The sequence below is a fragment of the Wallemia ichthyophaga genome (assembly GCF_000400465.1).
Source record: "Wallemia ichthyophaga EXF-994 unplaced genomic scaffold scaffold5, whole genome shotgun sequence".
Classification (NCBI taxonomy): Eukaryota; Fungi; Basidiomycota; class Wallemiomycetes; order Wallemiales; family Wallemiaceae; genus Wallemia; species Wallemia ichthyophaga.
This window is the reverse complement of record NW_008806278.1, coordinates 91,174-102,522: the sequence shown is the minus strand read 5'-3', so window position 1 is coordinate 102,522 and position 11,349 is coordinate 91,174. Positions and strand designations below refer to the sequence as shown.

The 11,349-nt window shown below is 45.1% G+C and overlaps 4 protein-coding genes across 4 annotated transcripts; 1 reads left to right on the top strand and 3 right to left on the bottom strand.

The window, feature by feature from the left end:
* Positions 1-255: 255 nt before the first annotated feature.
* On the bottom strand, positions 256-2,269 carry J056_003594 (putative peptide transporter ptr2; the record flags this gene model as incomplete). Its single annotated transcript, XM_009268810.1, has 5 exons — positions 256-1,583; positions 1,629-1,648; positions 1,693-1,860; positions 1,910-1,956; positions 2,003-2,269. The coding sequence occupies 5 exons, from the start codon at positions 2,267-2,269 to the stop codon at positions 256-258; spliced, it is 1,830 nt and encodes a 609-aa protein (XP_009267085.1).
* Positions 2,270-2,790: 521 nt separating this feature from the next.
* On the bottom strand, positions 2,791-10,064 carry J056_003593 (Pre-mRNA-processing-splicing factor 8; the record flags this gene model as incomplete). Its single annotated transcript, XM_009268809.1, has 6 exons — positions 2,791-2,972; positions 3,029-4,218; positions 4,266-7,035; positions 7,082-7,798; positions 7,851-9,624; positions 9,678-10,064. 6 exons carry the CDS (start codon positions 10,062-10,064, stop codon positions 2,791-2,793), a joined length of 7,020 nt encoding a protein of 2,339 aa, XP_009267084.1.
* Positions 10,065-10,116: 52 nt separating this feature from the next.
* On the top strand, positions 10,117-10,602 carry J056_003592 (uncharacterized protein; the record flags this gene model as incomplete). The annotated part of the gene is made up of 2 exons (XM_009268808.1): positions 10,117-10,234; positions 10,283-10,602. 2 exons carry the CDS (start codon positions 10,117-10,119, stop codon positions 10,600-10,602), a joined length of 438 nt encoding a protein of 145 aa, XP_009267083.1.
* Positions 10,603-10,645: 43 nt separating this feature from the next.
* Positions 10,646-11,345, bottom strand: J056_003591 (Ran-specific GTPase-activating protein 1; the record flags this gene model as incomplete). Its single annotated transcript, XM_009268807.1, has 2 exons — positions 10,646-11,278; positions 11,328-11,345. The coding sequence occupies 2 exons, from the start codon at positions 11,343-11,345 to the stop codon at positions 10,646-10,648; spliced, it is 651 nt and encodes a 216-aa protein (XP_009267082.1).
* Positions 11,346-11,349: the final 4 nt, after the last annotated feature.

Sequence of the window (11,349 nt, the reverse complement as noted above, 5' to 3'; positions counted from 1 at the left end):
TTTTACCTGTGAAAACAATACTCAGGCCATATAGTGTATATTACAGTGCAAACCACACCTCAATCTCATGAACTCATCATGGGCTCATCAATGATGTAATGCAGTCTTACTTTTAGTGATGGCGAGTGAGCACAAAGTCTATGAGGAATTAAGGATATATATCATTACATTAGTGAGACATTAAAAAAGCAAGTCTAAAGTTCCATGTCATGAGATCCCGAAAAGCAAAATTAAATTGAATAGACACTGACCACTTTAAGGTTTTCTGGTATCCTCTTTCTCCATTCTTCCACCTCTGCCAACAGCGTTGTCTGCTTCTTCAGTCTTGTCCCAGCTCCAGAAGGTGGCATAGAATGCTATACCAGCAACAAACGCAGCACAAGCGAATCCTGTGTAAAGCCAAACAAGGTGTGGATCCTCAGTTACTGGCAGTACTGCAAGATTAATAGCATTTCCGAACGCAGTTTGAAGTAAGAATATGGCCATAATCAAGGATTTCAAATTAGCGGGAGCTTTTTGAAACGCGTATTCTAGACCGGTGATGGATGCGAAGCACTCTGAAAGTCCTATCAGAGCGTATGCTGGTGCTACCATCCATACATTCATGTCAGCTGGCTCGCCACATTGAGTTGCGTATTCACCACACGGTGACAGCTTCGAATAAATAAAGTGTTGGAACACAGCGCAATACACCATGGCAAGGGAAGCTGTAATGAATCCCAGAGCAATACGAGCAACCGGTCTTACACTGATTCCCATCTTTCTGAGCGCCGGATACACTCCGAGATCCAATAAGGGAATGAAAATAATAAGGGAGATCGGATTAATGTTTTGAATAAGGTCATTAGGAGTACCGTCACTTCTCAGGCTACCAGCCATTGAAACCAAATTGTTAGTGTTATTGTTATAGCAAACCCAGTAAACCGGATAGAAGATAAAGATTCGGCTAGCTCTGAGGCCTCTTTGAACTTCATCAACGAAAGCGCCATCCCATGTTGGTTTTGAACCGTATTGCTGTTCATAGGCGTCAGGTTTAGCTGCAGACCAACTCCTCTTGCTCCAAGCTGCTTTACAGACTTTGACAGTTTCAATAAGAACACTGCCTCTGGGTGGAAGATGCTTCAATCTAGTATACATAAATGTGAGCAGCACTGGTATGAAGCAAAAAACTATCGTTGGCAAGGTGTATGCCAGCCAAAAACCAACCTTGCGCTCTGATGACGTGGTTGCGAGGGATGCTAGAGATCCACAATTGATAGTGAAGTAAAACCACGAGAATATGCGTTGAACTGTGATATTTGGATCTACTATTTCCTTCTCGCCTTTCTTGTTGGTGTGTACATACATTGTGTCAGTCTTGATTTGCTCAGCGAGCCAGATCGAAATATTGCTCTTGATACCACCAGTTCCCAGACCAATGATAATCATTGCAGTGATAAGTCCACCCAATCCGGCATCCCTATCGCCAGATAGTGCCGGTGGAATGTTCGTGCAAGTTAGGATAATCAGACCAACCAAGTAAATAGACGAAAAAACCACGATAGTCCAATATTTTCCTAGCTTTGTGTCGGCGATTATGCCACCTAAAAGGCGTTAAATAGAAAAGTGAGGGTACTATGATTCATTACCAATTATAGGCGTGAGGTAGCTGATTGTGGGTCAAGCAGGCATTTATTTGAATATTTCACTTACCACCAGAAGGAGAAGAAATTTGTTAAGCCTGTAGATGCTTGCTGGCCCATATCGAGCGCCCCAGGTGTCTCACTCATGTCAGAAACTAGATTACCGGCAGTACTTCCAGTTGGCATTGGATTCTGGATCTCATTGGCGAAGACACCAGTAATTCCGTAGTATGCAAATCTTTCAGCAATCTATTTAGCGCATGTTTGTCTACTTTGAGTTGACGAACCTCTCTGCAAATTCTACCAAGACAATGAGAAAGACATACCAAGACACCTAATATTCATGTCAGATGGAGAGGAAACTAATCAAGCCGACGCACACTTTCAGAAGTTCTTGGTAAAACCGCTTGTTCTTCTTCAGTGGGGAAGGTACCTTCTACATCGACGTCTTGAATGTTGTAATTTTCCGGATCGATAATCATGCCTTTTTCATCTAATTTATCCATCTTCTCGTCTCCATAAGGCGCGATGGTGGGTATACCAGCTTGATGTGGCGGTGCCAAATGGCCCCCGCTAGCAGCAGTGTCGCGATGATCGTTGGCCAGAGCGGCTCCGCTCGCTACTACTTCGGCTTCAATGCTATTCATACTAAGTTTGTTACTTTGCTGATGTTTAATTACTTGGTGAAGGTTATGTGATTTCAAAATTTCTTGATGATCCACTGCTTGAAAAGAAGAGTGCTATATCTTCTCAAATAGTATAGCTTATCAGCGTTACAATCTAGTACTAACTCTATCAGCGTTCAATTAAGAGGACATGAATTAGTAAACCAAGGCACCGGAAATTATTTCCCCCGGTTATCAGCGGATCCGCGGTGAGACACCCTCAAAATTTGACTCACGGGTTTTCTCCGATGCGAACTTAAAAGAAGCATCGTGAGTGTAGTAATTGACAACCTTTTTTTACGTTATGAGCATTAAAGAAGCCTATATGACCAAAATAGCCGATTATTCCGCATATCAATTCCCTGAGCTATTTTTTATATCACGCGAGATAGCGCTTAATTAAACGGATTCGATCCGTGCACCACGCTCCGAATGCCATCAGTGACTATATGAATGTGATCGAAAAAGATGAAAAATGAAAGATTTATTATTTATACAATAACTTAAGCCAAGCTGTTTTCGACATCCGCGTCCGCGTTATTGCTCAGTTCTGAGAAATTAGCAAACTGGAGCGGACGGTGAACGTCAGCCCAGAACGAGGTAGGTCTAGCTAGCGAGATTTGGTAGGGCATCGCCGGTGTCCATTGCTGGGAGAGCGAAAGAGAATAATTCCAAATGCCGCCCTCTGTAAGAAAGTGAGTGAGTGAGTGAGTGCGCGGTGCTAAAGAAGGTTAAACCCACCAGGTACAAGCGTCATACCAAGAATGCGGTCAGAAAGGAGCAGCTGTGTGCGCTCTGAGAAGTTAGGACTGAAGCCAGCCGGCTGTCCACCTAAGTCCTGGTTCTTGCGACCCCATTCGAAGCCATTCACAGTGAGCGTGTATGCAGACAAGCTAACACTGCCTGGTGTGAACGAGCAGACCAAACAAATAGAGCTTGGACCCCAAGCGGGGTTGTTTGCCATGACTCGTGCCTGCGTTGTGACATCTTGCGGACTGAGGTGGTTGAGCTCAAGAGATTGTGTCTTAATCCAACCAAGAGGCTCGAGATCATTGAGGAGGTACTCGTGCTCAGGAAGGCTGCTAGGCAGTTCAACGTTGTTGAATGAACCGCGCTGTGGCACCCATGCTATCGCTTTGATTTCTTTGATCTGTGGATTGTCGGGTGGCGAGACACCGTACAAGAAACCAGCCACCTGCGTGCGAAGATCACCGCTGATAATAAATTGCCTGAGAATATTCTTTGGAATGACATAAGTGTACGCCTGGCTATCGTCCTTGACGTCATCGTTCGAGACGAAAACGTGCTGCACTCTTAATGGCAAGTTGGTTGAAGAAATAGCCCTAGCTCTCCAATCAGACTTGCTGGCAAACTGTTGATTCTCGTAGTTCGTAGTTGTGACAACATTAATCTCATCACCATGAACGTTAGTAGTCTTGGTTTGCAGTGCTGTGATTTGATTTGCGTCAGCAGCCGAGTTTTCGACTTCGGCCATCTGTTGACGTTGGATAGAAGGTGCGCTGATCTCCATACCAAGAATGATATCACGGATTTCAGACTGAGTGAGAGACGCAGTATTGACAGAGTTACGTTTACCAAAGTCGTTGACGATAAGATCTCTGAGCTGTGACTCCACCTTGATCCAGTCTTCCGCTGAAAGCGATGGCCAGATGTGGTGAGGCTCGGTGATTGTGTTCTTGTCTGGACGCAGGATAATCTTTGCCTTTTCATTGTTGACGTGCAATCCACGCAGGATCAAAATGAGACGGGAGAAAGCCGTGTATGACGAGATCTCCTTCAGCCAGTCGTCGTAGAGTGAGAACAGCACCATCTGGGGCTGAGTAGCGCGCAAGATAAGGTCTCCAAACTTCTCCAGCTTCAGGCAGGCTTGGAATGGTAGCTGCAGTTCAGAGCCCTTAATCACAATGTTACTGGAGAAGAGTGTTAGAAGTGCCATAGCGAAAAGTGAATCACTCACGGGAAATCGAGAAGGTGAACCTCCAATGGATCAAGCATACCCTTTCTAGTAACAATAATCTGCTTAGGTTGCTCTTCAACAGGAAGTGAGCGAATAAGAGCAGCAACTTCTTCGGCCGTCTTCCACTTGGCAAGCTGACCGAGACGCTTCTGACCAGCCCAGACAGATGTGTGAATGATTTTCAGGAACAGTTGACCAGTTCTTGGGTTGAAGATAAAGATAGCACCGTTAATTGGCTTAGTGGTGAGGTTACCTTCGAATGTCTTGTGTATAGTGACACGGTAGACATTAGTATCATCGACGAACCAGATAGTTTGGTTGGAGAACAGCTCCGAGTAGTTCTGTGAGTTGAGGTATGGCTCGGTTGGCTCCGAGGAGTAGAGCTGGAGCGACTTTCTAATACGCTCTCTCAAGACGTACAGAGCTGGGTTAGCCTTCATGATCTTGGCCATAGCTTGCTGCATAAGTGGCTTAAGACCAGGGAACCAATTACCGTACGAGGTGTACAGGTTATAGGCCAAGTCAATACCAACCATGCAACCAGTTGGAGATGGGTACATGGAAGATGGGTCGCTGGTGTAATCCAAGAACTTGGCTCTGGTGTATCTCTCAATATCGTGAGAGTCAAAGTCACCAAATCTGAGCTGAACATCAACCCAGAACTTGTTCGACGTAGTACCATCCAAAACATCCTTGCTGTCATTCAGCAGCGAAGGTCTGGCAATATTCCACTTGTAAGCCGAGAAGAGAAGGATGTCAGCACATGAAGAGTTCATCTTGTAAGATTTACGTGGATGGATTGTCTCTTTTTGGACAGTCTCGATCTGAAGTGCTTCCAACTCCTGGTCAAAGACCTGACACAAATCCATGACGACAGACTCGTGAATCTTCTGCCACAAGTGCGCACGGAAGATTTGAATAAGTGAGATCTTGAGTGTTGGGATTTTACCGTGCATGAAAATACCAGTGAGATCAAGCTGGACTTGGAAACCAACGTAGACATTCGCGCGATTAATCGTAGGTGACCACCACAGAGTGAATCTTCTGTTTGGAATTTGGTTCAAACCGGATCTTTGAGCATTTGTGAGCTTTTTGTATTTCATCGATTCTTCGAATCCACTAGCTTTCTCCCAGAAGAGACCTTCCCAGGTTGGGAAGTAAGTTCCCTTGAACAATGTGTGCTCGAGAATAGATTCAACACCACCAAGAGCAGCAATAACGTCCACACGGTAGTTGTTCAGCTGCCATAATTTACCATCGTGGCGCTGCGACGTCCACCAGAATGGATTGTGCTTGAGTAGCTGGTACTGCTTCCAATCTGTACGCACTCTCCATCCCTTATCGTACGCAAGGGTATGTCTATCCTTTTGGAATAGAGTGTTGATCCGCGGTATACCTCTATCCCAGCTATCTTCGAGATCTTCAAGTGTCAATCTCCTATTCTGACTGACTGCCTCTTTACGCTTCATAGCATACTCCGACCAGACCCTAGCAGAATCGACGAACTCAGCTTCCCATGGCTGGATATATCTGTAAAGATTTGGAATGAGCTGGTCATCTTCATGCGTCATACCAGATCTGAAGTGTGTAATACCCGTATCAGTTTGCTTCGACCACCTAAGGTCAGACTGAGGAATGAGGACGTGACCCATCGAAAGCATACCTAAACCGCCAAGCTCCTTTGGCGAGTAGAACACTACAGGTGGAAAACGTGAAGGCATCTTTGAATTGAGACCAATTTTGACTCTGGTCTGTACCTTGTTCTCAGCCTTGACGAGCGAGTCGAGAAGTTCATTCGTATGCAGAACAGCCTCACGGTAGTATGTCATCAAACCGATGATGGTCGTGTTCCATTTGTTGATGATCTTGGAGAAGGTAGTCGATCCTGAACTCATAAGCACTTGACGTATACGATTGTTAAATGCATTGATGCCGTCGTCAGATACCCTCAAATAAGCCTGTGCTGTACGCTCCTTCGTAGCTTCGTTGGTAAGATTCCATACACCATCATTGAGTCTGTATTGCTCGCTATTCATCGCTCTGATCTTGGGCAGGATACGCAGCTCGAAGCCATGCATAGAGAAGAGGAGCTGTGGATTGTCCTTCGAGTACACACTCGCAAACGTATCCTCCCACTCAATAGTAGTTAAAGACCTTGGGAGGGAGTTCTTCACATTCCAGAACACCGCTCTTCCAAGGTTCACGTCGTGTTTAATCAGACGCATACGACAGTCTCTTGGCCAGCACTTCTTGTTGTTGTAGCCGATAATGTTCGAGTTAGTTGGATCTGGATTGGCAGACAGGTACCTCTGGATGAGATCTCTAGATTGCTCTGCGTCAAACTTGAAGAGAATGTGGATCTTGTCGACGTATCGAGAGTAGAGTCTGACAGGGTGCGCAACCTCAGTGGCTGTGTCCTTGTATTGAAGGAAGCTGTTGGGCGACTGTGGAGGTCCAGCCATCTCGGAAGCTCTATTTAATCCAAGGATGAGTAGATCAAGCACTAAGCCATAGAATTGGAAGACGAATGCGGAGAACTGAAGACCTCTAATCAGACCATAAGAGTTAACGTGGGACATATCTTTGTAAGTAAGTGGAGTGTTGTTTTTTGCAGTAATGTAGTCAGCCAAGTTGTGGTCCATGATTAGTCTAAGAAGTCTGTTGAGGAGAGTCAAGTCGACTTTCTCGTAGACCCTGCTCAACTGCGTCTCCATCATAACCACGCATTCACCTTCACTGGTCTCCCAGACGTCAGAAAGATTATTGATACCTATCGCATATTTTAGCCGGTATAAAATCACTCGAAAACAACTCACCTTGAGCCCACTTGTAGGTGAGTAATGGAGGTGGCTCAGTATCAGCTGGTTTCACCCATGAAGGGAAAAGACCCCTCTTGTCAGCCTCGAAGAAGAGGAATTGATCGAGGTAAGCATCAGTGATCTTTTCGACAGGTTCAATATCATAACAAGGAACGAGCTTGTCATAAGTATCGAAGAACTCAATACCGGCTTCCTTAAATGCACGCTGAGTCAGCAGCAATCTCTTAATTCTAGACAGACACTCGTGTGGGTTGTCGTAGGCTTGTTCGATCAGTGCCAATTCCTCTCTTTGTGATTGATTGAGACGACCTTGTACAGAGTATGCTTCCTTAAGTCTTTCCAAAGCGAGAACGAGAATCTTGGTGTCGTGCTTGTACGACAATGGAGGGAATGGAATTGGAGAAAATTTCCTGCTTTCGAGCCAGTGGACAGTCGAGGTGTACAGCGCAACGGCTTCTTCAGATGAGATGTATGGACCATCTTTGAGGTAACCGTGCTGTCTCTCTTGCTCTTGCTTTAGGTAGAGTCTAGTAAGACGACCGAGATTCTTCTTAACGACGGCTTTGTCAACTGTAGCACCGCGACGAATACGCTCGCGGTTATAGTGAGCTACGGATGTCCACCAATCAGCCTTATTCTTAACGTAACGGAGGATAATGTTCTCAATCGCGGTAGGCATACCAGGTACTTTCCAAGGAATATTAGCCTTCCAGCCTAAGCAGGTGTTAGCAAAAGAGTCCCTGATCAATTTAAACTCTATACTCACATCTCCAAGCTTCAGAAAGATGCTGAAGGATGGTCTTTGCCTTGTTCTGTTTGAGAGATTCAGGCATCATATCAAGGATATCGTGCATAACAGCAGCACGCAATTCAAGATCATAATGCGACTCGACACGCTGCTTGGTGACATTCTTCGCTACACCCCTGCTATTACGACCCTCGAACTGTCTAGCAAGCAAGTTGCCGAGCCACCTCTCGAGAAGTGGAACAATACCTCTCAAGAAAAACAACCACACACGCCAACCTGGTGCCCAGAAACCTACACCAGGTCCTTTTCCTACTGGGCCAGTGTTGAAGCGGTAGTAAATTAGATGTTTGAGATCCTTGCACATTCTGATCTGTCTCATAATCTTGTACTTGTATCTATACATACCGGTGAGTTGACCGACGTGTGCGAAAGAATATTGGAGACCATCGGCCAGCTGGAACGCATCACATAATCCTAACCTAAATTGAACGTGCACATCGACGATCAACTTTGTTAAGCGAAGAATTTCACGCAAAAGGTGGAAAGCGTTACCAAATCTACTCTTCTTACGCTCCTTAGTTGTGAGCGTTTTAACAGGCTTCAAGTTCATGTTGTAATCCAAGTGGAGGTAGTTAAGGTTTTTGCGGTGAATAAGCAAATTGAGCATGTTATAACCTTGGCGAACGACCTGGAGACCAGCTTCAACCCAATCAATAGTTGTCTGCTGAAAGAATTTTGTACTTTTGAGACTTTGAACTAACCGTTTCTTAATTTGGGGCTTTGGTGGACGTTGATGGAGTTTGTTGAGGACGTAAACTTTCAAGAGTTTTTGGTAGGAAACTCTCACCTTGACTGGCATACCAGGTGGGCAGTGTTCCATGTACCAGTCTTTGATGAGCGGTATATCCTGAGCTCTGCGCATTGTACCTGAGCGAGTATTATATGGAGCAGGCGCCCACCAAAGGCTGATTGCGTCAGATGTACGTTCAGTATGTACTGGTTTATCTTCCAAAAATGCACCCATATCTTGAGGTAATTCAAATTCATCTTCCTCATCCTCGCCAAATATCTCATCCTCATGGCTGATTTGTGGTGTGTTGGCTGCACCAGCTACAGCTCTTGATGAGATGGGATTTATGGAAGGATCAAAATAGAAAGCAGGCATATCAGGGTCATCTGTGCGGATGTATTGAGATTGAGGGGAGTGGTATGGACCAATTTGAACAGCTCTTGGACGAGAGTTGTATAGGTGTGGGAAAGCGATTTTGTATTCAGTGCGAATTGGCTGACGGATGATAACCTTGTTAATATCATTAAACTCATTCCAATCCTCGTCATCATCCAAATCATCCTTGAACAAAGGCTCGAATTTTGGACCACCTGGGATGGCCATGTTGAGAGCTTTTGAGGTGAAGAAAGCCTTATCTTCGAACAAGTGACTGGCATTTTTACGGTCATGCGTTTCAGAGAGTATAGATTTACCAATTCTGTGAAGGTTAGCCATTTGTGGCAAATCGAGGGACCATTGTTTGTAGGAAGGACCGTTAACATGCACCGTGTCTTCGAGTGGTTTTGGATCGTAGAACCAATCAATAATAGGAGCATCCTCCTCTTCGTCTAGAGGAAGTTGAATGGCTTCAAGAGGCTCAACGTCGAGAATGTTGTCGCTGTAATCGAGTGGAGGTTCTTCATCATCGAAGGGAGGAAATCTCATACGCTTAAAGTGTCTTCTGTCACGCTTTTCTCTACGCATAGCGAGCCACATGGAAGCCCATTGAGCGTGGTAGACAGGCTATTGGGTGGATTAAGTTAGATTTGCTAATGGAGTAGAGCGAGACGACGCACCTCAATAACACGTGGAATTTGATTAACAAAAGTGATAGCGCCTGTAATGTGATAGAGTACAGGCACTTCACGTACTTGCTCCCAAGGCATTGGGATATTTTCAAGAAGTTTGAGTACAGCGTGAGGAACGTACTTGAGGGCACCCAAGTGAATACGCTTCTCGTTTCTATAACGCATATGTGACATATCACCGTGATCTTTAATAATTTTACGCAAGTGCTCTGGAGGCAATTCAACTTTCTCACTGCCAGAAGTACCTGCGCCACCAGGTTTCTTAAGTCCCCAGCGACGCTTTGAGAATTGATGATGCTTCTTAATCTTAATAGATAGATCCTGATTGGATATGGCCGTAGTTTGCGGACCAAATCCTGGTGGTGGACCTGACATGGTGATGGTTCTGGTTCAAGATGCCATCTCTAATACATTCGATCATCATCAGATGCTGAGGACGCTGGCTAGAAATTTCGTAGGCAGTCGCAGTCGATTGGATAAGGTTAAAGGGGGGAATGCAGGTGGATTGGATAGTATGTTACAGCAAATGGAAGCGCATGGCCGTGGTGAGTGTGGTGTTGAGTAGACGCAGAAGACTAAGGCATAATTCCTAGTAATCCCACAGGATCCCTTGGAATATCTCCCAAGAGAAGCATTCAGAGCCCAACACGCTTATTATCCATCCAACTTTGCTCACACACCCGCACATTTCTTCAAAACAGCGCCAACACCAGAGTCCGTGAGGTTACCGGATCTCAACACACTCTCACTCTCACCAAATGCAATGTCTGTATTTTTAACTTCAATGGGTAAAATTCAATCAAGGAGGAAGACAGGATTGAGTTGGAAAGAGCAGCGTAAATTGGGTAAAGCAGTCAGACGTGCTAGGCAGAATGGTCTACTTAACACTTTCGCGGTAGATACGAAGATGTAGATGAAATTAATTTTATCATTCAAATGACTTTAGAATGGTATGTTTAAGTTGAATCTGGTTTGGATTCTTCTGGCTTGGAGTTTTCTGGCTTTTCTTCTACCTTCTCTTCTGGTTTATCTTCTGCCTTCTCTTCTGCCTTCTCTTCTGCCTTCTCTTCTGCCTTCTTTTCATCCTTCTCCTCAGCCTTCTCCTCCGCTTTCTCCTCCTTGTCATTATTCAACTCGCTATTCATCTTGACACCTTGCTCGAATTTTTCTTTGAAAGCGTTGGCGTTGTCAGCATTAGCGAATCTAATAGCCAGAGTTTCAGCGCAAGGTTCACCGTCAGAGATATCTGCAGCTACAGCCCACACCCAACTACGATCACTGCCAATATTTGGAGACAGCTTCATATCCTCAGTGAGAAAGTGGTTAGCGCACACCTTCAAAGTCTTGTCTCTACGCATAACCAAGCGAACTTTTTTAGATTCTTTGTGCTGGAGGATACGTACATCACCAGTACCCCTTTCCTTCCACTCAGAGGATTCCTTTGCGAATCTAAAGAGCTTAGCTCTGATCTTGAACAATACTTGCTCGTCTTCTTCATTGGTTTTAACTTGAACTGTCTCCGTGAGCTTGACGACTGGCTCAAATTGCGCGGTGGATTCTTCTTCCTGGGTGGCTGGTACTTCTGGTTGCTGATTGGTGGGTATTAGTGTGTGGTTGTTATATTCACAAAACACGCACCTTCTCTGCTTCTGACATTGCT